The 27219-nt window shown below is 40.3% G+C and overlaps 2 protein-coding genes across 3 annotated transcripts; one reads left to right on the plus strand and one right to left on the minus strand.

Annotated features, from left to right (window-relative positions):
- Positions 1-4866: 4866 nt before the first annotated feature.
- Positions 4867-26885, minus strand: TMEM192 (transmembrane protein 192). Of its 2 annotated transcripts, XM_081075791.1 has the most exons (7): positions 26707-26875; positions 26119-26390; positions 22165-22311; positions 20689-20953; positions 15471-15605; positions 11869-11971; positions 6486-11429 (listed from the first exon to the last, which is right to left on the minus strand). In XM_081075791.1, the coding sequence occupies exons 2-7, from the start codon at positions 26119-26121 to the stop codon at positions 11291-11293; spliced, it is 792 nt and encodes a 263-aa protein (XP_080931917.1). In that variant the 5' UTR covers positions 26122-26390; positions 26707-26875; the 3' UTR covers positions 6486-11290. The 2 variants fall into 2 exon arrangements, with proteins under 2 accessions (XP_080931916.1, XP_080931917.1); XM_081075790.1 differs by lacking the exon at positions 26119-26390 and having other exon boundaries at positions 4867-11429; positions 26707-26885.
- On the plus strand, positions 7591-8997 carry LOC308508690 (tripartite motif-containing protein 75-like; the record flags this gene model as incomplete). The annotated part of the gene is made up of 1 exon (XM_081075789.1): positions 7591-8997. The coding sequence occupies one exon, from the start codon at positions 7591-7593 to the stop codon at positions 8995-8997; it is 1407 nt and encodes a 468-aa protein (XP_080931915.1).
- Positions 26886-27219: the final 334 nt, after the last annotated feature.

Genomic DNA, 27219 nt, shown 5'->3' on the forward strand with positions numbered 1-27219 from the left:
TGTCATTTATGGAATAACTATTTTGTGTCTGTTATTTGGATAATACATATCGTCTGTTATTATTAACACAACCACAGTGGCTTTTGTCTTACACTTATTTTGTATAAAAATAAACTGAGGTTCAGAGGAATCAAGTAATTTTTCCTCAGAGACCTAGCTGGTAGATAATAGAGCTGAGATCACATCCAAGCTCAAGGTCCTTGTGTCTTCTCTGTGCGTGGCTTTAAAAAAATCTTTTCATTTGACAAGTAGTGCTTCTAGGGAAATCATCTTACAATTATCTGGCAGGGCATGACGTGCTTAGAATCAGAAAAAAAGAATATTGGTGACCTACAGTGAAATACAGGGAGTGTTCAACAGACAGATGGTAGTTGAGACCACACAGGGAATACGTGTGGCCTGAAGAGGTGACCAGGATATGTCCTTCTACAATTCTCTGATGGTCATTGCTTGTCATTTCTCTCCATTTCATTTTTTTCCTAGAAAATATTAAATACGTTGCACTTTCTTAGAACCTCCACATTTTATTTTATTGTAATTTTATTAGAGTTAGTAGAATTGAAAACATTCAGGTTCATTCTCAAGACAGCAAATCTCATCTTGTCTGGTATTAAAACCCCTGAAGGGGAAAAATTCTTGTATCCTTGACCATTTTCCTTTATCTGTAGGTTAGGCCATAAAAGTAAATGGAATGAGCCAATAGGTGGGAGGGAGCAGAATTGAGAAGCAATTACCGACCATCAGAGATGCAAATTAATCTCCAAAATCCATCCAGTTTACTTGGATTTCAGGTTCTGGGCTAATTACATTTAGGAATTATAATCAGTATTTCTCTTTCATATCTCCCATCAGAGGCATCCTGGCTTTTACCTCCAACCACTGCACTGAAATTATTCCCACTAATTTATCAGCAATCTGGTGTCCGAGTCCACTGAACACTTCTTCATTCCCTTTAAAGTTGTTTTGATCTCTCATACACGTGCTGGTGCTGACTGGCCTCTGACTGCTTTTCTTAGCCTCTTTGGCAAACAGCTCTTCCGCTGCCTGCTCCTTAGGACTCAGTGCTTCCTAAGGAGCTGCCCTAGGCCAGTGGTCTCCACAGGTCTCACAGGAACCCAAACCTGGTCCCAAAGTCACATCCCATATGACAGTGTGATTCTGGAGAGAGATATTGGAGGTCCAAAGTCAGGTAACCCAAGACAGGTGTTCCCAGGTGTCCCCCAAAAGGGTGTACTGGAATCCAGGGATTAGTCCAAAGGGAGAATGACAGGATTTCCTGATGGATTGGGCCAGGAGGAAAGAAATGAGAGAAATCAGAAATGCCTCCTAGGTTTTTGCCTTAGCTATGAGGATAATGGATGTTCCCTGGATTGAGATAGAGCTGGGGGACGAGCAGCTTCCCAGCAGTGAGAGGTGGGGAGCAATCAAGATTTCTGTTTTGAACCCATGAATCTGGAGATGCCAGTTAGAAATCCAATTGTATGCCTCCACTAAACAGTTGCATACAGAAGACTGATGGCCTGCAAACAGGCCAGGCAGGAGAAAAATGTTAAGTCCTCTCTCTGCACCGAGGTATCTTAAATAGTGCCAAGGAGGAATGATAGGTCCTTCAGAGAAAAGTAAAGAGAAAAAAAGAGGGCGCTCCAGAAAACTCCAACGAAGAATACAAATTAACAAATGAACGAATTCTTAAGCTCACTAGTAATCAGAGAAAAGACAGTTAAATTGAGACACATTTTCTCTGCCAGATTAACAAAAATGAAGATAATAATAACCAGTTGGCAAGGATTGCGAGGGAAATCATATACTGTCAGTGGAAATGTTAATAGATACAGACTTTCTTTTTACAGTTAAAAAAAACTGAGGCATAGTGGGACAAAATGAACAGGACTTCTTTTTTTAAAGAGCATGTTTCAATTTCATAAATAAGACATTCTAGTGTATCAGTTTGTGTGCATGAAGAGTTCCTGCCAGAGGGAACTCTCTCTCCTTGAGATTTTTGATTTAATAGTGCGTGCGTCTCAGTCAAACCACATTATTCCACACAAGACCACAACCCCACATCCCATTCTCTTCCTCCACTGAGCACCCACTTGAATGCATTTTATTTGTCTTTAAGAAAGGGTGTAATCTTGTAAAATAGGAAATACTGCTTTGTGTGTGTAAAGATGCTTAATTTACTGTTAAATTCATCTTATCTATATGAATTTATTTAACTTATATGTTTGGCTTTGCTTTTTAGTTACTGGTATTACTTGCTTTTACAGTACCACGTGAATGGTATTAATATTTATTTTTAAATAATTTTCTTTTTTTGCCTGCAATCTACTAGTATTCACCAATAATAATACAATTTCATTTTAGTGATTTGATTTATCTTTTAACAAGTTAGCCGCACAACAGCACATATCTACAGTATTATTTCCTACAGGATTCCATTATACATTATACTGGATTCACATGAACACAAGAATGTTTTCGGTTACTAAACCTTTTTTAAAAGATTAAAAAAAAACCTTTTTTTTTAATCTTGTTACGGAAATGTTAAAGCTTATACAAGGTAGAGATGATAGGACAGTGAACCTCCCAGTCATCAATAGTATAACAACTTAATCACTTTACAATTCTGTTCTATACGTTGTATCAGAAAAAAAGAACAGCTTATTTCTCAAGAATTTCCTTATAAAATCAGTTGGTATCTATGAACCAACCACTCACTGCTTGCTTCATATGGGCTCCCTCAGGGTTAACTGTGAAGAAAGGATTGCTCAATTGGTAACCCAGCTGGCACGCTTTGGGTTGAAATCTCTGACTTTCTCGACCTCTCTATACTTTAGCTTGCTCATCTGAAAAATGCAAACAATGACGGAAACAGTCCTACAAGGTTATTACGAGGAAGAAGCCTTAGATCAAGGCCAAGGACACTTAAGTGCTTATTACAATGACAGGAGAAACCCGCATCCTTCTCTGGGTCCCGCCCCTCCTGGAGGGGCTCCAGGAGGGGCTCCAGGAGGAGCCGCGTCTCTGCTGGGTGGAGTCCTCACAGCCGCTCTCTCCCACCTGTGCGCGCGTTTAGGGCCAGTGTGCGGTTCCTCTGCGCCGGTAAAGGATCTATTACCTTCTGCTCCAGGTAAGCGGGGAAGTGGGAGCATTCGGGTGCGGGAGGCTGGAGCTTGGGAAGAGGCTTGGCCTTCTGAGGTGGGAGTTGGGGCCCAGGAGAGATCGCGCGGCGCCAGGGAATCCAAACCCCTGTATTAGGGTTCCTGGTCTTCAAAGAGCCTTGTCCAGAATCGCCTGAAATGTTTGCTGAAAACACAGACCCAGATTCCACCTGGGTCCTAAAGAGGAACTAATTAACACCTGTGTGTGACAAAACCCCAGAGGTGCAGGTCTGAGGCCAAGTGTGGCAACCCTTTCCAGGATGTCCCAGTGAGGGGAGGTTTGTGTCGGTTGGGGGAATGGAGGGATGAGAACCATGGGGTCGGTATACTTGATTGTCTGGCCCTGGAGATGACCTTGATCTTCCTTAATCTTATAGAGGCAGACAGGCTCAGAGAGGTTAAGTAGTTTACCCAAAGCCACAGAACTTGTAAGGGGGCACCAGGAATCTAATAATTCAACAAATACTGAATGAGTTCCTATTAGGGTCCAGCCCTGAGCCGGATGTTGAAGGATCAATGATAAGAAAGAAGGATACCGTTTTGGTTAGTGTTGAAGACACATCTTGACCTCAAAGAAAATCCCTGCAGTGATGAAGTCTTATAGAGGGGGAAGTGTGCGATACTAAAACTTGAAATTGAATGATGAGGCCAGGGGAGGAAGAGAAAGAAGTAAGGACTGATGTCCTGGCCAGAGCTTTGCTGTATTCCAGGTCAGCAGTGTTCCAATGCCCTCAGGTCAATCATATCTCAATTAAAAAAAAAAGGGTACTTGCATGCTGTCTTGAGAGAACAGGGTTATATCACTATTTTGTACTAAGTAGAGAGAAGTAGTTAAGAATAATCGAGATGAAGATGTTTCTAACACCCCACCTATTTCCCCCAGGGGAAAAAAACAAAAAAAAGCTCTGGGCCTAGAGGCAGGTCAGCCTGGAGAAAGTAAAGGAAGAACTGGGGCTGAAGTCAGCCTGGAGGGGGCTTGGTGTCAGGTAAGAGACAGACCATGAAGAGTTTTGGGGGCTCCGTGAAGGGTCTGAAAAACCTGGGCACATTCTAAGTCCTGCCCTTGTGTAAGCAGATGCAGGAATGGCAGGGGCCTGGTGGATGCGAGTCCCAGGTCACAGGGTCATCCTACCGAGCCCACAGGTCTGAAACCCCCCCACAGCTGTAAAACAAGATTTTGAAAAATTTAGTGCAAAACTTATTTGGCAAAACATCCCCTGACATGAAGATCTTTTTATTTAGTCTTTAATTATCCCATTTGGTTTGAATACACATGCATTCTGTTCCTTATTACTATGTTTAAATAGGAAGTGCTTCCCCAGATCATTCTGTGGCTATTTAGATAATACTCAATCTATGTAACATTCATTTTCTAAAATACAAAATAGCTGGCACTGGAGTGGGAAGTTACCTGCGTTTTTCCATCTACAGTGCATTGTGTGCCTCCTCCTGTATTCAATACATTTGATGCCACCATCTTTCTTTAAAATCTGCTTGATAGTCTCTTGAACAGAATGTGTTTAACACGTATGTGGTTAATTCAGTCAATACTGACAATTGATATTGCTAATGTTTCCATTTTTTTGAAGTTTAAGCCACTGCTTGAAGAGAACATCTTAGGGCGTATCTTTTGTTTTTTCCTTTTTTTTTGTATATCTTTGACTATTTGTTCATTATATGTGTATTAAAAAACAAAATTCAACAGTAAATTTTAAAGATCTTATTGGCTTTATTCAACGATTCAACAGGCAGCATCCAATCAAGCCGAGAGAAAGGAGCTCTGAGGAGCTGTACAGAATGAAAGGCTTTTGTACCTAGGCAGAAGGGAATGGGAACAAGTTACAGGCAAAAAAGCGGGTTAGTTATTGCAAGGTTGCTTTCCTTCAGGGGATGGCAAGTGTGTATGAGACAGATTACCTCACTAGTGCTGATCTGGCAATTTCTGATTAATTTTTGATGCCATTTCTGAGAAAGCTGAAACTGTAATTCTTGATTGGGTGACATGGGGCTTAGTATAAGTAACTTCTTTTGGGGCCTGTTTTGTTGTTTTAAACAAGAGGTTTTTGGAATTAGTATTAGTAGAATTACAAGGGCAAAGCAAAGGTTTTTCCATTTTTGATGGACAGTTCAGCATTGCATTGCTCTCTTTAAAAAGGTTTCTACTTCACATCTACAGTGCTGAAATATCTATCTCCCGAAGCCAAACAGATTATCAGCTCTTTTCAATCTTACCAGTACAGTAAGCATACCAAATAAAAGGGGCAGATTTGCAATTCATAAATGGTTAATAAATTTCTGCATTTTCCCATCACTGTTGCTTTCCTGCTTCTTTTTCTACACAGGGAGTTCGTTTTTTTTTTGTTGTTGTTGTTTCCATGATCTTGCAGGTATTCTTTGTTTAGAGATAATGATGTTTTACTAGTAAATACTGAAAATAGTTTTCCCAGTTTTGTTTATATTCAGTTTGTATGTTTTAAATGTCATTTACTTTCTGGATTTCATTTCACAAATAGGATTTTGTGGCCTATTCAGCTGTTGAAGGGAAGTAGAATACGCCACTCTAAAACATGCCTCTTTGGAATAAGGATTATTTGGGGCTAATTATTTTTGAAAGACTGCAATTACATGAGAATCTCTGAAAACAGTCTAGAAGGTTCCGTTTTTGTGAGGGAAATTTATACTTATAAGGGAACTCTCCATTTGAAAGGTGTTTCTCTCTGTACCAGGAAGAGAAGGACTCTGAAGTTCTAGAAACTTGATCAATGGAGAAGGCACAACTTAAATCTACCAACAACCTTACCTTTCTTTCCTCTGCTTTGCCTGATAACCTCCAATAACTGCCTCTCCCCACTTCAAGGACTTTCTTTCGTCTTTAGCTGAAGTTGATATTTAAGGTGATGGCTTAAGCCATTTTGGGGAGTTACTTGCTTCTCCTGGGTCTCTCCCAAGTATACAGGAAGTATACATGTTATTAAACTTGTTTTTCTCATTAGTCTGTCTTTTTATTACAGGGAAGTCTCAGCCAAGAACCTAGGAAGGTAGAGGAAAAAATTGTATTTTGTGTCTTGTATGGTAGAGGAGCAAGAATGAAAAAAAGCCAACTGAATTTGGTAAATGTGAATTCTGAGCTATCATAAATACATGGTTCAAACCTCAGTACCAATGGGGGATTCCTTAACTTCCATACCCTCATAAGACAAAAATTTATAGTGATATTATTATTCTTATATACCTGATTCTAAGAGTTTGGGATTGTAGGGGAGAACTACCCTTCTACCTTTCTAGGTTCTGTGTCTTAAGAATGAAACGGACATAAAATAGATTAATAGGAGAAAAAAAAACATTTTAATTCCATTTCATACATGCAGGGATTTCAGATTTGGGAATCAGAATGCGGCCAGACAATGGAGACTTCTACACTATCCTGAGGTAAGGGGTATAGGGGGGTCTGGGGATTTTTAGGTTGGGGAGGCAATTCATGGGAAGGTGAGAAGAGGAAATGTTTGGTAAACAAAGGTCCCTTAAGCAGGTAAGTCTCTTAAGTGAAAAAATTGTCTCTGGTAATAGCTTTCTTCCTGCAATAGGCCTCCTTTTGAATGTAAATTTCCTTTACAATTGCTGATTTTCCCCACAACTGGGGAAATTTATACTTTTGATTTTTGGCAGTTAAGGGGGAGTTAAAGGGCTTTTCCTGGGTCTGCTGGGTCTTGACTGCCTTAAGTCAAGGCAGTCACTTGACTTAACTGCCTTGACTGCCATCCACATCCAAAATGGCATATTTTGCGGTAGCATGGTCTGAACCCCTTCAGGATGTAAAATCAGTTCTCCTAAGTTACATGGATAGGTGACCAAGGCTGTGTCCTAATTTGGGTATGGTACATCTCCCTTCCCAAAGCCTATGCCCTTTCTATAGCCCCAGGTAGGGTGAATGGGAAACAGATGGGATGTAGGGATGGTGGTACCAAGTAGACGGGAGTATTAATATATAAGGCACCATAATAAAGGTTCGGGAACGGAAATTTGGGGTTAGGAGACGATAATCTGTGTTTGACTGGAATGTGGTAGAGGGAAGGACCACTTGAAATACACCCATGTTTTGTTTTGTTTTTGTTGGTTTTTTAAGGAAGAAATATCTTTTCAACCAGAGCAACTAATGATTTGAGGTAACCACTGTTCTCCTAACCAAGAAAGCTGCTTAGCTTGGCTTCATTTTGTCTAAGCTTCCAAAAGCTGGAGGAGTAGCTGTCCAGCTAAGCTGAGTCTGGGAAGGGCTTCTCTTGGCAGCTAGAATTAAAAGGTCTGATGACTCAGGACTTCATAGGCTACCGGCAAACTGAGGAGTGAGATTTTAGGGTGTATCCACTTCTCACTGCAGAATCCAGCTTCCTGAAGAAAACCCACCCCAGTCCAGTCTTCCCTTCACGGCCCAATGGAGGTCGAAGCAGCCCTGGCAGGACTCCAGGCAGAAGTCAACTGTCCCATCTGTCTGGATTATCTGAGAGACCCTGTCACCATCGAATGTGGGCACAACTTCTGTCGTTCCTGCATCCAGAAGTCCTGGGCTGATCTATGGGATAGGTTCCCTTGCCCTGTGTGCCGTCACCCGTGCCAAGAGAGGCACCTGAGGAGCAACACCCAGCTGGGAAGGATGATTGACATCGCCAAGCTCCTGCAGATCACCAGGAGCAAAAAGAAGAGGCAGGAAGAGAGGTGCTTGTGCGAGAAGCACAACCAGGTCCTGAGCCTGTTCTGCGAGGAGGACCTAGAGGTGTTGTGTCCCCTGTGTACTCGGCCCCCTGAGCACCAGGGCCACCAGGTGAGGCCCATGGAGGAGGCCGCCTGTCATCACAGGGAAAGGCTCGGCAGTTACGTCGAGCCCCTGAAGAAGCAGGTGGCAGATGTTCAGAAATTAATAAGCATTCAAAGCAAAAAACCCTTAGAACTGAGAGAGAAGGTGGAAAACCAAAAGCAGGAATTAGTCTCTGAATTTGAGCACCTGACGCAGTTTTTGGAACGTGATCAAGATGCAGTGCTTTCGAGGCTAGCTGATGAGGAAAAGGCTATTCAAAAGAAACTCAGCGCTAATATAACCGCATTTTCCGACTACAACTCCACACTCAAAGGTCTACTAAGTAAGGTCTCAGAGAGCAGTGTGCTGCCTGCAGTGGAATTACTATCACAAATGAAAAATGTCTACAAAAACTGTGAAGGGCTTAGCCCATCGATCTTTGCAGTTCAGTTAAGGAGAGAAGGCTGCAGTTTTCCTTTCCAGTATTCTGCTTTGCAGAAAATTATAAATAAATTTAGAATAGATATAATTCTAGACCCTGAAACGGCACACCCTAACTTGATTGTCTCTGAGGATAAGAAATGTGTGAGGTTTACAAAGAGAAAACAAAATGTTCCTGATTTTCCAAAAAGATTTGCAGTCAACACAGTTGTCCTGGGCTTTCCGTATTTTCATTCCGGCAGGCATTTCTGGGAGGTAGAAGTGGGAGACAAACCCAAATGGGCTGTCGGGGTTTGCAAAGACTCTCTTTCCACCAGGGCAAGGAGAAGCCCATCAGCCTGGCAGGGATGCTGGAGGATACGGCGGCAGGAGGACAGTTATGATGCCCCGGGAGCTAGTACAACCAATCTGCTGTCAGGAGTGAAACCCAGAGGCATTGGCATTTTCCTGGACTATGAGATGGGAGAGGTCTCATTTTATAACATGACTGACAAATCTCATATCTATACTTTCACTGACACTTTTAATAGACCTCTTAGGCCTTATTTCCACGTAGGGCCTGATCCAAAACCTCTCAGAATCTGTACAGGAACAGATTATGAATGAAAACTCCCTGATAGGTTGGACCAGCTTAATGGCTGCTTGTCTGTTTTGTAAATGGGAGGTGGGTAGGCTATTGTATTTATGTGACTGTAAATCTAATCTCCCCTTCACAGTTCCACCCTTCAAGAAGCAAGTTTCATTTTGTTTCGACAACACAGGAAGGTAGCATCAAGGCCGTCCAAGACCTAACACTGGCCGCCCTGCCTACTGTCCTGCTGTCCCCTTTGGTTCACACTGGTAATGGTGCTTGTCATCTTCTGTAGCTGTTTGCTTCACCCATGGACTTGTCTCAAAGTCCTGAAGCTTCCTTCCCCTCTAGAGTACTCTGACCTTGGAGCTCCTCTACGACCTTGGGCTTAATGCCTTTATTTCATGTAGCCCAGAGCCTAGAAATCCAGTCCTCTCTCTTCATAAGCTACAAACCAAGGTCTGTCTTACTAATTTTTATACCCCTGCTGCTAGGACAGTATTTGCCTGGTGAATAGAATGCTTAACCTTTAAATTGTTTTGGTCATTCTTCTGTTTTGCTGGTTCTGATACTTAGTGTCCTTTTATTGTTTGAAATGTTGGTTGTTGAGTTTAGAAAAGAGTGTTGCTGGTTATATAGACATCACATCAGAACCTGAGTATCCTGACTTTGTAACTTATACCTTTCACTGTAAACCAAAGTTCATCCCATTAACCTTAGTGACTACAGGTCCTACCTGAATTTAAGAATAAATAAGAATGAAGCATCTATCATCAGTGTTTTCCTTTTGAAAAAGAAAATAGCTGATGGCAAAGTTTATAGACTCTGCAGAGCACAGAGACAGATTTCCAGAGAAGGAAGTGGTTTCGAGACTTATTAAAAAGGAAGAAAAGAAGGGACAAGGGGAAGCCAGGAAGCTTGGATACAATCTGAATTTTAAAAATACAATCTTGGCTTTAGTTTATGAATCTTGTCATCTTGGGGATTCAATGGTATTGTTTGCAGATGAAACAGCACCTCTTCCTTAGAAAACTCTTACATGCCCCATCGTGGCTGTGTCTGAAGGAAACAGGTGTTTGCCCTCCTTCTATAAGTAACAGTGGTTGTGATCAAATGACTACATCCCTTGCCAAATAGTTGTGTATAGCTTAAGGGGTTTCAAACCAAATACCGATTATTCAGCTAAATACAGACACACAAAATAATAAAAAATAAAATATAGTAAATAAATAATTAGCAGCATACATTATTACAAACATCTCCCCTCGTTAAACTTTCAACAAAATCTAAGGCAGCATGTGAAGGTGCTGATAGCAAATTGATAAAGGGGCACACTAGAAAATTGGAGAAGTAATGCCATTTACTCTTAAAAATGTTTCATTTTATCTGGAGAATTAGGTATGCTAATATCTGTATATAAGTTGATAGGACCTTTTATTCCCATCATAATTTTTCAGTGGAATCCAAGAACTAAAAGTGTCTTTTTTTCCTTTTTAGATAAACTTAAAGCCACAGAAGATCCCTTTCCTATCACTGAACTTACTGATCCAGTGAAGGTACAGTCATAGTTAATACTGAAATATAGGGCAACTTCTTGAAGAAGAGCAAAAGTACAGAGAAAGTTTAGGGTTTTTAAGTATTTCAGCTGTTGCCAGTGGAAGGTACCACAGATGTAACAAATAGCAGTGGTTAGTGTAAAACTGGTCAGTCTAACACTGATCTAAGTCATCTTTATATCACATGTCTGGAAAATAGAAAACTGTAGGAGATTGCATAGTACATCACCTAGTAAGACCTTGGTTCTCCAGTGAGGAAGTTATAAATGCTATAAGGGCCACGCTGCCAGCCAGTACCACACAAGCATATCAAATCCATAAGGTTCCATGGGAAGAAACACCAAAAACCACTTTGCTCATCAATTTAAAAGTGGGAAGAACTTCTTTGATCAAATCCCTGTTCTAAGTACATTGTCATGTCAGATTCCCTCTATAAATAGCCCAATTATTACAGGGTTCTTACGTCATGTGGAAGAAGTACTGGCCAATGAGAGACTTAAACCACCTTTGGTCCTTGAATAAGCCAGGCAGTTCAGTAACTTAAAAATGTGCAAAACAGACATTCTTGAGTTATCAAGGCTCCACAACACCTTTCACAGGACTCACAAACCCTACATAGTAAACGGCCACACCGGTGAGAACCAAATTCAGATTTCCAACCCAAATTGTAAAATGTTACTTGGCAAAAGCTGCAATTCCCTATGTCAGCTTGTCAGGTAGTCAATCAGTCTTAAATTACTCTGGATCCCTCTGCAATTGATGTCTTTTCCCGTCACATTCTACTTGGCTGAGAGCCTAGGTCAGACGAAGTGAAGGCCAACAACCGCTTACTCAACAGTGCATTGTGTCGCTTCAGGTATACTATTATGTCTCCTTGCTTTTCGACAATTTCTTCTAGGCTTGAAATAGTCCTGTAAAGAATTAAGATATGAACGGATTACTCATACTCACCAATACTCATTAGGCTCTTTGCAAATGGGTCCCTACCCGTTGAAAGTACAGCATATTGTATTTCTTACTTTTTCTTGTTTCTTTCTTTGAGGAGGGCCCCTGCTGGGATCGGACCGGCAACCTTGGTGTTATTAACACCACACTCTAACCAACTGGGCTAACCAGCCACCCGTTACTTTTTCTTAGATGTTATAAGCCGAGGCAATATTCCAAAATGAGATTGTTTTATTAGACTAGATTTCACCACAGCTGAAAGGAAGTAAACACATTAAACCTAATTCTAAAGGCACATATGCAGAGTCATAATCTCCAAGCATTAGAATGGTTTCTAAGATTTCTAGAGGGGGGAAATTTTTCAGTTCTCTTTCTCTCATCTTTTACTCCTCACCCAAAACTTACCTGAATCCAGTCTCTGAAGCAATATTCCTGGGGTAAGCATAAACCTTTTCTTCTTCAAGTATATCAGGCTGTGGTTTAGCTTTATTAAATTTTCGAATTTTCACTAAAATAATAAAAGTCATTGTCAGGTTATCTAATTATGAAAATTTCTATTTCCATTTATTCACAAGTTAATATGCATAAAAATGCTTCATAAAGTGAATAAGGAAGTTCATTTATTGATGTACTCAAACATTTGAAAGTCTACATGCCAGGCCTGTACTAAGCAGCGGGAACAGTGATTATTGTTATTGATAATATCGTTTTTTGTGCATTTAAAACAGAAGGCATAGGTGAACTGTTTTACAGGAAGCTCCACAAGTAGCCAGAGCTGTAATCCATGAAGCAGCACTACACAGCCTCCTCTGCTGACACTGCCCTGTAAAAAGAGCTACTAGTCCTGGGAGACGGGAGACAAGCAGATGATAAGCCTACATTCCAAGACAGTATGTAAAGGGCCATAAATCTAAGCTTGCGCAAGGGGCTAGGTCAGCCCTGGAAAGCAGCCCCTTACGAGTGGGATGAGGTGGAGAGAAGTGCAGAGAGGAATAATGGCAGGGCCTGAATTCAGCCTTAAGGGAAACAGGAATTAATCACACAGACTAGGGGAGTGGAGAAGAGGGTGTGTTAGGTGAGGGAAGAGTCTGAACAAATACTTAGGATCCTGAGAAAAGGAGTGTGTGAGTGTGTTTGTATGTGTGTGTTCTAACAAAATAAGTCTATTTAAAACTTACATCGAGACAACTAGTAGCTTTAACAGAACAAAATAGCTTTTGGAACATACAACAAGCTATTTCATAAAGTCAAGTCTCAAACAGTGTCACCTTGGTTTCTAGAGATTAATTATTTACAATGCAAATAAATTAGTCAAGACTAGGTTAGAATTAGTGTATCAAAGAATCATGTCCGAAGAGTTACCATCCACATTTGCTAATATCAAAACTAGCCATCTTTTAAAATACAGAGAAGCAAGGAAAATCCACTTACCAGGGAGCCAACCTTAAATTTTCTGGGACACTGAACAAAAACATTTGTCCCTAGAAGCGACTCCCTAAATCTCTCTTGTCAGAGCCTACATTTAAAGGAGCATTATAATTTAAAATTAAAGGTGTGGATGGAAAACTTGAACCTTCAAAAGTAAATCAGTATTTGCAGAGAGCCCTACATTAAGTAAATTTATAATGATTATAATTATAAATCTTCCCTATGTAAATCTATTTTGCAAGCCTGAATTCACCAATTAACCAACAGGTTTTCTTAAAGTAAGAAGCGTGTTAATTTGAGATTTAAAAGGACAATTTTTAATGGTATATATTGTTTGTACAAAAAAATTTAAAAATGAATGTAAATAAAGATGAAATATGCTCCTAAGTCTGACTACAGAGCAAAAACAATTAGGAAGACAATGGATTAAAATACATGGTATATGCTAAAGGAAAAGTCTTTCCGTTCAGATTTAGGTGTCACGTAACTAATACAATTGTGCCAACTGTAAAAATTAGTTCTCAGGATTCTTCTTTTTTTCCTTTTTAAACTTTTATTTATTTAAGTGTTTTTCCAGGACCCATCAGCTTCAAGTCGAATAGTTGTTTCAATCTAGTTGTGGAGGGAGCAGCTCACAGTGGTCCATGTGGGGATTGAACTGGTGACTTGTTAGGAGCACGGAGCTCTAACCAACTGAGAAAACCAGCTGCCCCTAGTTCTCAGGATTCTTGAAACATCTGCTACATCTGCTCTCTCTGCCTCTTTAAATGACCTCAGGTCTTTTTTGTTTTTAACATCTCTGTCTTATTTATAGCATAATCAATTTTAAATGCTACAGTAAATCTTTTAAAAAAAGCACAGTAAATCCTGGAGAAACAATCTTGGACTACATGTTAACAGTATTCCCCTTATTTACATGATGACACACATGATTTTTAGAATATTACTGTCACCTCCTTTGTCATAGAGAAGTCTACAGGAAATATACTTGACTGCACCCCTTCAAGTGAATCAAAGTTGTAGAGATACTATAAAAACAAGCTAATTGAATTCTATACTCAGACCTAAACCTATTTATAGTACTTGGCAGACAAATGTCATAGAATGGAATTAATCAATCAACAAGATAATTCAATGTTCACTTCTCTCACATGGACCACTACTGACGTGTTGAGTTGTTTCCTATATACTGAAAAATTAACCTTACTTTAAAACTAGTCTCATGCTTTTCTATTAAGCGGGTGGTATACATTTCTTTTTTAAAGAATTTTTAAAGGTACAAATGTAACCCTCTACCTAATTTGGCTAATAGTTAGCAGATAACTACAGAAAAATTTATAGAAGTAAATTATGAATGTGACACCATCCACATTTACAAACTAGTCACTCCATCCATATTCTAAATACTTTTTTGGCTAGGCTTCAAGGAGACCAAAGACCAGTAAAGTGAAATACGAGATAAGCCCTGTGTGATTTCTTCCTTCATAACCAGAGAAATTAATCTCTTTCAAGATGGATAGATAAGGTATATCATTGCCACAAAACAACTGTTGCTCATTGTCACAACGTTAGCTACTATGATGGACAGATTTTACTGCAGGTCAACACTGCAGCTGGAATGAAATCTAGATTTCTCCAAGGGCTTGAATTTTTTTTTTTCCGTCAAAGTATCCTTTCATCTAATTTTCATATCTGAAGCTTACTTTGATTTTACCATTGAGAGTTCAGTTTTTTTAAAGTTTATTGGGGTGACAATTGTTAGTAAAGTTACATAGATTTCAGGTGTACAATTCTGTATTACATCATCTATAAATCACATTGTGTGTTTACCACCCAGAGTCAGTTCTCCTTCCATCACCATATATTCGATCCCCTTTACCCTCATCTAACACCCCCCTCGCCCGTTACCCTCTGGTAACCCCTAAACTATTGTCTGTGTCTATGAGTTTTTGTTTCTCATTTGTTTGTCTTGTTTATTTGTTGTTTTTAGTTTATATACCACTTATCAGTGAAATCATATGGTTCTCTGCTGTTTCTGTCTGACTTATTTCGCTTAGCATTATAATCTCAAGATCCAACCAAGTTGTCACAAATGGTCCTATTTTGTCTTTTCTTACCACCAAATAGTATTCCATTGTGCCATTGAGAGTTCTGAGAAAGACAGATCAGCCATCAGACAGCTCTAAATTTAGAAAGAAGTTGGATTCTTAAGTGGTTTATCTCAAAGCAAATTTGGCCTAACTGCAGTTCTGAATGCATTATTTATTGACATAAAATTTTTAACGCCAGACTTACATTTCAGTTGCCTATGAGGAATCAAAGATTTCTGGACCTTTTTAATTCTTTTGTTTTTGTTTTATAGTGAAAAGGCTTCACTTTAGTTGACAAAAGATTTGTGGATGACACAAACTTAGAATTGTGACTCATTAGGATCTGAAATGAGAGAAGTCTGGATGTGGTCAGCAGCGGGAGAGAGAGGTGCTCAATAGGTTATCGGCTCTGTGGGGATTCCCGTTGCAAAGATCATGGGTTAGGCTTCAAGTGGGTCTTTGTAAGAACAACCTGGTAGCATTTCTCACCTGTGTAGATGAGCAGACACGTCAGAGAACAGATCAGTTCCAAGGCCAGGATGGCCAGAATGAGGTCAAGATACAGCCTGCTGGGCTCCGGGAAGGAATGCTGAACGCACAGTATAAGGAGAAGTGCTGTGCTGCCTGAGAAGGAGAAACAAGTAGTGTCAGCCAGAGCCCAGCGCCAACCCCCACAAGGCCCTGGTTGCACCATTTACACTCAGCAGTGAAGGACGTTAAAGGACAAAAATCCCAAACTGCTCATCTTGAGAGAAAACAAAACAAAACACACCAAAACCTCTAAGTTAATGATGTCTCAATACAAATACATAAGAACCTGGACTTTCTTAAAAACTAAGGGATTATTGTTTTGCTATATAGCAAAACAATATTTATTATTTATTTATTATTTTTTTATTGTTTGCTTCAGGTATACAGCACAACATAATGATTAGACATTTACATCAGTCATAAGGTGATAACACCCCAAGTCTACTACCCATCGGACACCATACATAGCTATTACAATGCCATTGACTATATTCCCTATACTGTACTTTACAGCCCACAACCACACACACACACACACACACATCAAAAAAATGTATACACATTTTAAGAAAGGAATAAACTGCATTAAAATTGTAATATATATGGATAACAAAAGATGAATACAAGTCAAGTGTATACATTTTCTTGGCACCCCAGGTGTGTGTGTACGCACACACATATATTTAATTATAGTTGACATTCAATATTATTTTATATTTCAGGTGTACAATGCATTGGCTTTATAGAATTATTAGCAAGGACACTTCTTTGGGTCCTTCGTCCATGTAACAAATGATGTGGTTTTTAGTAATTTGCATTATCCCAGTTCTTCAGGATGCAGAAGCACTTGAGGACCCTAGGAGCCCACTCTGGTCACGCAGTATGCCGACGGCAGTGCTGTGATACTCCAGAAACCTGGATGAAAGTCGGGGCCCCCACTAGCTAACCTTGGGCCAATGATCAACTACCGCTGCTCCTTGACTTCCTCATCTGAAAAATGGGAATAACTGTACCTTCCTCACGGTGCTGTTGTGAGGACTGAATATTTGAAAAATATTTAGCATGGTGCCTGGCCTGGAAGTAGCCAATAAATATGATTTATTTTCCTCCTTGCTCAGCAAATCCATTACTTTTGAAGATCACTTAAACCCCATTCCGCACTTTTATTCTGAACACGGTCAAAGAAAAGTTTAGGGGCCAAAGTGATTCCTACAGCATCTTCCCTTAGAATTTCCTGAACCTTATTTTAACATATTTAAGTCTGATCATGGGAGAGAAATGCCTATTTGATTTATCTTCTACTTCTTGGTACAAAAAGGGTTGATGGAGCCAGACTTTAAACGACCTATCAGAAGGCACTGTACAAAGCTGTGTTCTAACAAGCTCCCTTACATGCAAAAATGACCCGTCACAATGCATTTATTAGTATGGTGACAGATTGCTTAATTTGTAAATTAGTTTTGTGAACAAGACAAATACAATGTTACAACATTTATAGGGGGGAAAAAAAAACCACTGCACAGAAGTGACCACAGTATTCAGAGGATTTTCGATGTGCTGCGCACGGCCTATGTGTCAGCAGTTGGTGGGCCAGAGGGTGTAATGGGGAGCTCTGCAGATATGAAGTTTGCAGCCTGGTGAAAGAGGCACACTGAAATAAAACCTCCCCACAGGGCACATGCTGTGGGCACTATAAAGGTGGCCTCCTGGAGGAAGCCCTGCCCAGCACATCTCAGTTCAGACTAAGATACCCTACTGCTGGGTTACTGCAGCAGCCTAGTCAGTTTTGTGCCAACCAGCTGCACTCTCCAGCTATGTAGGCTGACTGATCTTTCTAAATCTCACAAATCTCAGCAAGTCTCTCCGGTTTGATTGCTCTCCTTGGGCCTCAGAATAACCTCTGCAGCCTCAAGTCCTTTCCCCCCACATACCTGCCTGCTGGCTACTTTGCTTACTCTGTCAGGGTCCAACAAATACTTCTTACATGACAACAATCCACGATCAGGTTTTTTTTTTTTTTTTTTTAATGGTTTTATAACCATAGACATAAACCTAGATGCTTCTTGTTTTATTTCACTCACCATTTAAAAAAGATTCTAGAAGATAATGGAATCCTTACTATTCATTCAAAATACTAGGAAGAAACAAGTTCTCGGGGGCCAGGGGCACTAGCATAGTGATGACAGCCTCGAGGCCTGGGCTCTAGTGGAGGATCTGCCACTTCTTATGGGCTAAAGCTGTTACTCTGACCGCAGACTCCTCCTCTATGAATGGGGGAAACAGTACTTGTCACATAAGCCCTGTTGTGGGAGGAAATGAACTAACAAGGCCCAAGCAGGTATTCAATTAATGGCACATATTATTATAATAATAATGGTTGTATGGAATCTATCCCAACGCCTGGCACATGCCATATAATCCCTCCTCCAGGCGAGTCCCCATGGCTGACTGACAGTCGCAGGCCACACTAGAGCAAGCCCTAGTTCTGCTCCACTGCTCCCAGCAGCACCTTGGGCCTTCCCGAAAAATGTGGGGCCAGTGAGAGCCAAGGGTGTACGGCACACAATCTCTCCCACTGAGGATCCTAGAATTCACACTGGGACTTACTTTTATAAATAAGAATTCCCTCCAGAATTTACAGTCTAGGGTAGTTCCCTCAAACTGTACTTTTCTGGGATTTCAAAAAAATTGTTTTGGAGAATTTTTATTTGAGTTTATTTGAGCCAAACTGATGACGTATGCCGGGAAGCAAGATCTTAAATGGTCTTCGAGCTGAACTTTTGCATGACTTCAATCTCTAGGTTCACCCTGTCAGGCCCCAGAGAGAAACACTGCTTGTCTGAGCCCATCTGACAGATTAAAAATGACTGCTTTTAAGTGAAGGGCCAAGTTTTCATTTCAATGTAAAAATAAACAATGAAATAGACAACTTACTATGTAACAAATACTATTTGATAGAGTTCAAAATGTATTTGGATCTAACGAAGGAGAACAGATAAATTAGATAAATATTTTCAACTTATTTGGAAGAAAAGCAAAGCCCCTTCTCCCATCTCCACAAAATAAATTTCTTTTCCTCTCTAGACAATAACAAAAAGTAGGATGAAGCTAATCAATATCCAGCAATACTATCACATGTGATAAAGCTGGCTATACTCTTCTGATTAGCTGAAAGTTCTATGTTTTCTATGATGTATCTTCTTTCAAATAAGAAAAAAATATACTTAAAGAAAAATAGATACAAGGTTAAATACCTGCCCCAATCTTTTTGATTTTTCTGGGTCTTTATATGAGCAACATACAAATGATGCCATCTGTGATTAAACTAAGGGTCCAATTGTTAAGAAACAGATGATGATTAATAAGAATTTGAAAGTCTGAGGAAAAGTAAAGATCAGACAATCTCTTGGTGGGCCTCAAAAATACTATTTCCAGAGAATCACTTAAGAAATTGACTATTATTTTGGTCATAGAGTATATAAGTTCTTTCAGGAGTTAAAAATAGGTTTCTGCAACAATTGTCACCCCAATAAATTTAATTAAAAAAAAAATAGGTTTCTGCTTTTATCTTTGTCTGGGTGGGAGAGGTGATAGTGACATCTTCTGGCCACGAAAGTGTACTACACGTCAAAAATTGAACCTGTAAGACCAAGAAAGGAGCAGTGAATGTCGCCCTAGCCTTCTAGCTAAGTGAAAATCAGCCATCTCTACAAAATGCGTCTTTGTTACAGCATGCCACTTCAGCTTCCACTGAGAATGTCAGTGGGTGGATGGACTAGCAGTTTTCCCTTAAGGAAATGTATTAATAGAAGACAGAAGAAAAATAAAAATCAAATTATGCAGAGCTATTTTTCTGCAGAAAAATTCATTTCTAACCTGGTTTTAAAATGTTTAAAGATTTATTCGGAACTCAAGTGGAAAAAGAGGGTCTTTAAAAGTGACAGAAACTTTAATAACACTAAGGCAAAAATACCTAAAGAAATTCAATTTAATTCCATTAAGCCTTTAAAATGCAGCAATAAAGAAAAGCGGGCACTCATGAACTCTGAATCCTCTATGGACTTGCTAATCTTGCCTTCATAAGTTGCCTTCATAGTTTTCCGTTTGGATAATGCATCTTATTACATAGCAGTCTCTAACTGCAAGAAAAGTACTGAATTTTATTTAAAATAAAATAATTTTCTCTTCTTATTCTATAAGTATCAAACAGCAGCAGCATTTAAATCTCCTTGAGCTGAATAAGGGGGAAATTTCTACATTTCATACAGCTATACGTGGACATCATGTCCATAATGAAGGGGAACAGAAAATGCCATCCCAAAATATGATTTTTTGGTATAAGGATGACTTTAAGCTGATTAGTTTTAAGAAACAGCAGACACCGGAAAAGGTTGGAAAACCAAGTAGAAGTTATCCATTTGTAAGACTGTCTCCCTCTCTGTACCAGGAAGAGAAGGATGACTCTAAATCTTGAGAAGCTTATTAATGGAGAAGGCACCTACCTAAATATGTATAACAACCTTACTCCTGTTTATTGTGCTTTTCCTGGTAACCTCCCATAACTACACCCACCCCCCACATCTTCTTTTGTCTTTTAGCTGGAAAGGTGATGACTTAGGTCGTTTTAGGGAGTTACTCAGTTTTCCTGGGTCTCTCCCAAGTATACAGGAGGTATACATGTTATTAAACTTCTGTTTATTTTTCTCCTGTTAATCTGTCTTTTATTACAGTGGGGTCTCAGCCAAGAACCTGGAATGGTAGAGGGAAAATGATGTTACCTCCACTACATTAACAAACAAAGATTTCAAAGAAAAATGAAGGTTGTATACATCGTAAGAAGAGCTTCAAGACATTTGGGTGATCCAAATCTTAGTGTCCACAACATGTACCATTCTCACAAAAATTCCAGTAAATCCTCACGGAAGGTCGTGAACAGGTTCTGTGACTTTAAGGGAAACGATGTATAAAGAAACCAATTTTACCACAGGCTAACTGATATAAACACGAGTTAAATTCCTATCACATCCCATAACATTTTAACAAAATGACCTTCAATGAAACATTATTCAAGGACCTGCTGTATTTGATTATAAAATCAAACTTCACATTTCTTTCTGGTGTCATTTTTGCCACTCAAATACACCACAGACAAGCTGAGTGAGACAACGGGGCTTACCAGTGGAGTGTATCATTAGTGCAAGCCTTTTAAGATGCCTCGTCGATCGGTAGATCATGTGATAGCCTCGGTTTCTTACTTTGCTGTGGTGATACTGCATGTAGAGTTCAAGCAAGAGATGAAGAATCCACAAACTAACTTTTCCAAGGATTATGACCGTCTGAACTTTCAGTGGGTTGGTGTAGTTTCCTGGGCACTTGTCCTCATTTGGATTAGGGTAAGAACAAAGCACACCTGTTAAAAATGCTAAAATAACAAACACAACCTGGTGGGAAGCACAGCAGTAGGATTAATATTCAGTATTTGAATTTAGGAAACAATCATCACCATCCCAGCACATATTCTTAAACCTATGACTTTCACTATCCAATTTTTAGACATGAATTTAAAAAACCTATTTTTGCAAACTTTTTAAACAGGAAATTTGGAGAAAAATGTGCAGATAACTTGGAAACCCAAATCACAAATAAGAAATTAAAAATCACTCAAAATCCCAACTAACAGAGATGAGTACTTCATATTAAACAGTTTCCTGCCCACTTTTCTTTTGTTGAAAAAAATAAAAACAGTTCATTGAGTGCCTCAAAGGTAACTAATGAAAATCACGGTTTATAAGTTTATTTCCAGTTTCAGTATTAACACACAAAACTATCCAATTAAGTTGACAAAAATGTAAAAAATTGGTACCAAAATGCAGGCAAACAGACATTCTCATACATTGCTGACTGGTCTGAGAATTGCTGGTGAAAAATAATTGGGAAATATCTTGACCCAGAAATCCTACCGTAAAGACTCTATCCCTCTGAAGTAAAAACACCAGTACCTAGTATTCATGGGTATGAATACTTACTGCAGTGTTCTCTATCTTTGCAAAACTTGAAAATTATCCAAGTATATGTATCCATCCATAGCAGAATGCTTAAATAAATTAAGGTACATCCACCCATATAATGTTATTCAGCTATGAAAGAATTAACTCAATCTCTGTGTATTAGTTTAGATGGATATTTAGGATATGTTAGTTAAGATTAAAAGAAATGCGTTGCAGAGTAGTAGTTCAAAGCGTGATTTCCAGACTCGCAGTATCAGCATCACTAAGGAATGTGTTAGAAATGCAAATTCTGGGGCTCCTGGGGACCTCAGACCAGCTGCATCAAATTCTGGGAGTGTGTGTGTGTATGTGTGTGTGTGTGTGTGTCCTAGCAATCTGTAGTTCAACAAGCCTGCCAGGGAGTCTGATGCAGGCTGAAGTTCGAGGAACACGGCTGTACAGTAATAAATACAGTATTAGCCAATTTTTAAAAAAGAAATTGGATAATACTGCAACTATGTCTACAATAAACTCTTTGAAATAGAGATAGGAGTAAAAAAGTATGCACATTTTAAATGTTGAGAGCTATAGCCCTCTGAAGAGCTTAGATACATATTCTGAAGAACATCACCTCTAGATGGGTCACTTTCTCCCAGCCAACTTACATGTATGAACAAGAGAAGATTTGCTATGAGGACCGTAGGAAGAGGATGGAATCTTGGTCTAAACTGAGCATGTAATGAATGATATGGGAGATACTGGGGGTCCAGAAGGGGGTCATCTTCAATACTTTGGGTCAGATCCAAGGAACCCTGGGGGGCAGAAAAAAGGAAGCAAGCTGTAATCACCACTTCTCTGGATTATGTTTCTAAGACAAACTATAAATGTAAACTATAAAGCTTTGAAAAATCATTACACAAGTTAGAGGCAAAAAAATCCATTCCCCAGCTCAAGCCAATTTTGAACATATACCATAAACCTCTAGATAACAACTGTATACAAATTGGTGAAAACGAGAGTTATTAAAACAGGTAGAGGACATCTTAATTTATCTTCAAAGAGGTAATACATAATGAGATTAAAGCAAATAATTTTCTTCAAGCCCTCAAAATTTAGATATTGGTTTATTTAATATTATTGATGAAATAATTACATATGGTTGCAATTCTTAAACTATATCTCTGTGTTCCATAAAATTTTGGCAAGTTGGTGGACGCTTTCTTAAGAGGTCTTAAAACAAATTTTCAGTTAGGATAGAAATATTAATATTTTAGAGTACTAATAGAAACAGATCACCCTGACAGACCCTCAGGGAGACTTTAGTTTGTAGATGCCAGATTCTCAATGAAAACAACTATTAATAGTTACAACGTCACTTAGTCGGCAAAGATTTAGCTGCCAACTTAAAAATCTAGTTAGTTGTGTTTATACGTCCTGAAGGTATTGTCTCGACAGCAACAGTACTTTCTGGTATCTGTGCCCAAGATAAAAGAATATAAAACACAGTCCAAAAGGAGATTATGTTTTTATTGGGGAAGTTAGGGGTAAAAGCATGCAGGTCTAAACAATACAAGAATATACAGTAGAATATAGGGAAGTGATAATAAATGAGCAAAGTGATAGCACAAACGATACAACAAATTTAGGTTAACCAGTTGTCCTAGAATGAGGAACATGAAGACTTAACGCACAAAGGGAAGCCTGAGAAGAGGATTCGGGGACAGAGGATCAGGGCTCTTTACTTTGGAAGGGGTAGAGGGTGGGACAAAAATGGTGTGAGATGACTGTTGGGCACTAGGATTATAAAGAGAATACAGTAGTCTGGGGCATGTCCCAGATCTGGGGTGAGCTGCTTGATTTCCAATCTCAGGCATTCAATGCTGCTCTGCAATTTCTTTTTATTCAATGCTCCGACAGCTTCCTGTTTAGTTTGCCATGATTCATGGTGCAATTCTGACAATTTCTGTTCTTTAAAAGACTCCTGGGCCTCCAGTTCTTCCTCAATCAGCAGATGTTCTAGCCTCCACCACTCTTCCCTTAGCTAACATTCATGCAGCCTTCCAGGCCCAGCTGGGGCAATTTCCACAGGTAGCCTTCCTGGTCAACCAAGCATCTGGATCATGCCACCTGTCAAATACTTGTCCCAGCAAAAACGCTTCTTTCTCTGATGCCTCAATGCTGTTTCTTCTGCTCTTTTCATCTGCCACTGTTTTCATCACTTCAAGTTTGACTTGGGTCTATTTCGTATCTTCCATGTGTCTTTTTAACCTTTTGAGCATACAGAAAACAGTTATAATAATGTTTTAATGTCCTTGTTTGCTATTTCTAGCATGTCATTTCTGAATCAGTCTTAATTGGCTCATACACACCTCTATTATAACTCACAATACTAAGCACAAGGTATCAAAGTTGTTGGAATAAGGTGCGCTTCACAAGGGCAGGACTCCATATTGTATTATGTTCTTTGTACCTTTAGCGCCTGTTGTATAGCAGGTTCTTAATGTGTGTGTAGATTGAAGGAAAGACTACCCAACTTCTTAAATAGCTGGGACCTGGGAATTTAAACAAAGCTAGCACTGAAATCTTAACCATAGACAATAATGTACAGTAAGTCCTCACTTAACATCATTGATAGCTTCTGCAACTTTAATCAAAACGACGTGTGACGTGTAAGGAAACCAGTTTTACCACAGGCTAACGGATACAAACAAGAGTTAAGTTCCTAAGGCATCTCATCAATGTTATAATGAAACAAAGTTGAACAAAATGATGTTACTCGAGGAAATGCTGTATTTTATTTCCCTCCCACTATTTCCCTTTCATGCACCTTTTCCTCTAGCCCAGTATAGTTGTGGAGTGCCCCATAAATACACTCTTACCTTTTTCAGAATCCAACCCATCTTTCATGGTTCCAACCAAAATGTGTATTTTCTATAAAACTTGTCCAGCCAAGTGTTTTCTTTCTACTTTAAAACTAAAACATACTACCCATAATATTGATTTGGAATGTTTCTTATGCTGTCTTTTATTGTTTCCTTTTTTCATGTATATGCCTTTGGTTTTCCCTGTCTACATTGAAGGGGTTAGAGATTACAATATGGTTTATCCTCTACGTCACTTATTAGATGTTAATAAAACGTCTTTGATGTCTATATCAAATACACTGTCAATGGTTCCTATGGGAAATGTAGTATAACCATACAAACAGCTCCCCATCATTCTCTGTGACTCACCACCTGCAAGTGAAAAGGGAAGGGAGAAGGACTCCTGAGTCCAAATGATTTCTTCATTTCCACTATTAATACTACATTTCTACTTGTAGAAAATATCTGTTGCTTTTGCCCACACCATATCTCTCTCCTCTTCTTTCATGACAATAACTCTATTTCCTTTGGGGACCTGCCATCTATCTCTGCACTAAGTCTCAATGGGAACATCCTTCAATACTCTTCACTCTTCTCTGGCCTAGGGGTGGTCATGGAAACAAACCAGGCTGGGACAATCCACCCTTTCTGTGAGCAGCAAAGCAAAGGGAGACCATGGTTGAGGCAGATTCATTCCAGGACAGACCCTGAAAGGACCTGAGGTGCCCTTGTATGGGTCCTTGCAGAGGCCTAGGTGTTCATCAACTCTAGATGCTTTCAAATAAATCCCTTTCTTCTTTAAATTAGCCAGAGTTGGCTCCACTGCTTGCAAACAATGAACCCTAACTAAAAAGCCTTTGCCTCTTTTAACTCATTGAAGTGCCTGTGCCTATGACACGGCAGATCATTTTTAATTTTTTACGTTATGGTAGAAAATCGTTATCTACAAAATACCCAAAGCAGGCAACTTGCTCACATCGAAAGTGATTTAGCTATGTAATGATTGGTGACACATTAGTCTCCAATTGTTTGGTGAAACAGATTTCTTTTTTCTTGAAACAGATTTCTAAGATTGTACTCATCCTAAAGTTAAAAGCTGCAGATCCAAGAACCCTGGGGCATTTACTGCACGAATTTTTCTAAGTCTCTCTTTTACTCTCAGATATAATTTTTTCCCCATAAGTTGTCAGTTCATGAACCCCACCCTTAAAAATGTAGACACAATCAATTTTTCTTTAAATATAGAAACCCAGAATCTACTTCCAGGTCTTAGTTTTCCATTTTCTCCACTAGTGTAAAAAAAGGAATTTTTAGTCATTAGAAATTGTTTGGTCTTTATTTAGTTAAGATAATTTAACTATAGTCACTCTTCACACAAGAATCTAAGGTCTTGTCCGGCTGGAACTGTGTTTCACGGGCCTTGCCTGATGTGCATTTCAGTGATAGGGTCGCAGTAATGCTTTTATTAATATGTTAATCCAAAAAATGCTTTCACAACTGTCAACTTTGCATTTCTCAAGGGCAAGATTTTATTTTGAGCCAACGGGGCACCCCAGTTAATTCTGGGCACAAACACATTAATTCTGGGCACAAACACATTTCCTTTAAAAATGTTTTAATATACCTAAGCAAAGATTTTTGCAACGACGCTATCACTTCATTCTATATACACTGCAAACTAGGACACTGGAGTTTTAGTAATCTGGTTTGGATCCATCTAAGAAAGGAGATTTAAAAAACTCTTTTAATTCCTACCATGCCTAGATTAAACGCATCACGACAGTTTTCCTCTAATGCGGACTTCCGGGTGATGACAGCGGCCGGCCGGCCCGTGGGACGCCGGCGGCTGCTCCGCGTGTTGCTGCCGCTCCAGGTCCACAGCTCCCTAGAGCCGAGGCAGGGCACCCAAGAGGAGGGGAGACTCGCCCCCTGCGCTCCAGGGGCGATCGAGCGGAGCCCAGCGCCCAGAGACGCGCCCAGGGCCAGGCTTGTCAGGTCAGGCGCGCGTCACGTGAGGCTTTCAGTTCCTGGATCAAAGATGCTGACTGCACGTGGGCTAGGCGCCCTCCAGGGACCCCCGCACCCGCGTGGCCACCGCCCAGCAGTCCACCCCGGCCTCCACCCGGGGACATCAGCCCGGATCCCGCGCGTCGCGGACCTCACCCCTCCCCGGTGCCTTCTCCTACAACCCCGCACCCCCAGCCAGCCCTTCGCAGGAGGCGCCGCCTCCCCCGGAGTCTACGCGGGTTAAGGGTGGCTTCCTCCGGCAGTCTCCGCCCAGCGCGCCCAGCCCGGGAAGAAGGGGAGTCCGCGGCCAGCCGCTCGCCACTTTCGGGCACTCACATCCTCCATTCTGCCTCCCGCCGCCATTTCCCGACGCTTGAGGCCGAAGCCCTGGCCAGCCGGGCCTCTCTGCACCTGTTTCCATGCGCCGTGGGCTCAGGAAAACTGCCACCTCCAAGGACCTGTCCGCCCCTGCTCCAGACACACCGACTGCGTCCGCCCCGCCTCCGGCCTTCCCCGGGCCCCACCTCCTCACTCCCGATTGGCTGAGGCAGAGGGAGGGGCGTGTCCTGCCGTGAAGACCAACCCTGCGGGCCGCCGCTGCGTTTGGGACCTCCTGCGGTTCTGGGGATTCTCTTCTTTTCCGCTCCGGTTTGCTATTGGCTAGAGACTTGGGCAATAAAGGATGCGTTCCAAGTCCAAGAATTTAACTATTTCCGGCCGCCACTTGCTTCTTTTTGAAATATTAACTTTTTTCGGTCTTCCTTGATTGTTGTTTGCAGGCACAGCGCCGTGCATAAGTAAAACCAGTGGTAGAATTTTAGGGTTCCTATTTTTAGCTCAAAACTTCGC

This window comes from Rhinolophus hipposideros (assembly GCF_964194185.1).
Source record: "Rhinolophus hipposideros genome assembly, chromosome: 16".
NCBI classification, from domain to species: domain Eukaryota; kingdom Metazoa; phylum Chordata; class Mammalia; order Chiroptera; family Rhinolophidae; genus Rhinolophus; species Rhinolophus hipposideros.

Bases quoted from the DNA above. Each gene is read 5' to 3' on its own strand.
- TMEM192 (XM_081075790.1), bottom strand. From the start codon at position 26,733: ATGGCGGCGGGAGGCAGAATGGAGGAT. The intron at 22,312-26,706 runs GTGAGTGCCCGA...TCTGCCCCCCAG, and splicing joins CGGGAGGCAGAATGGAGGAT to GGTTCCTTGGATCTGACCCA. The intron at 20,954-22,164 runs GTAAGTTGGCTG...GCTTCCCACCAG, and splicing joins ATCTTCTCTTGTTCATACAT to GTTGTGTTTGTTATTTTAGC.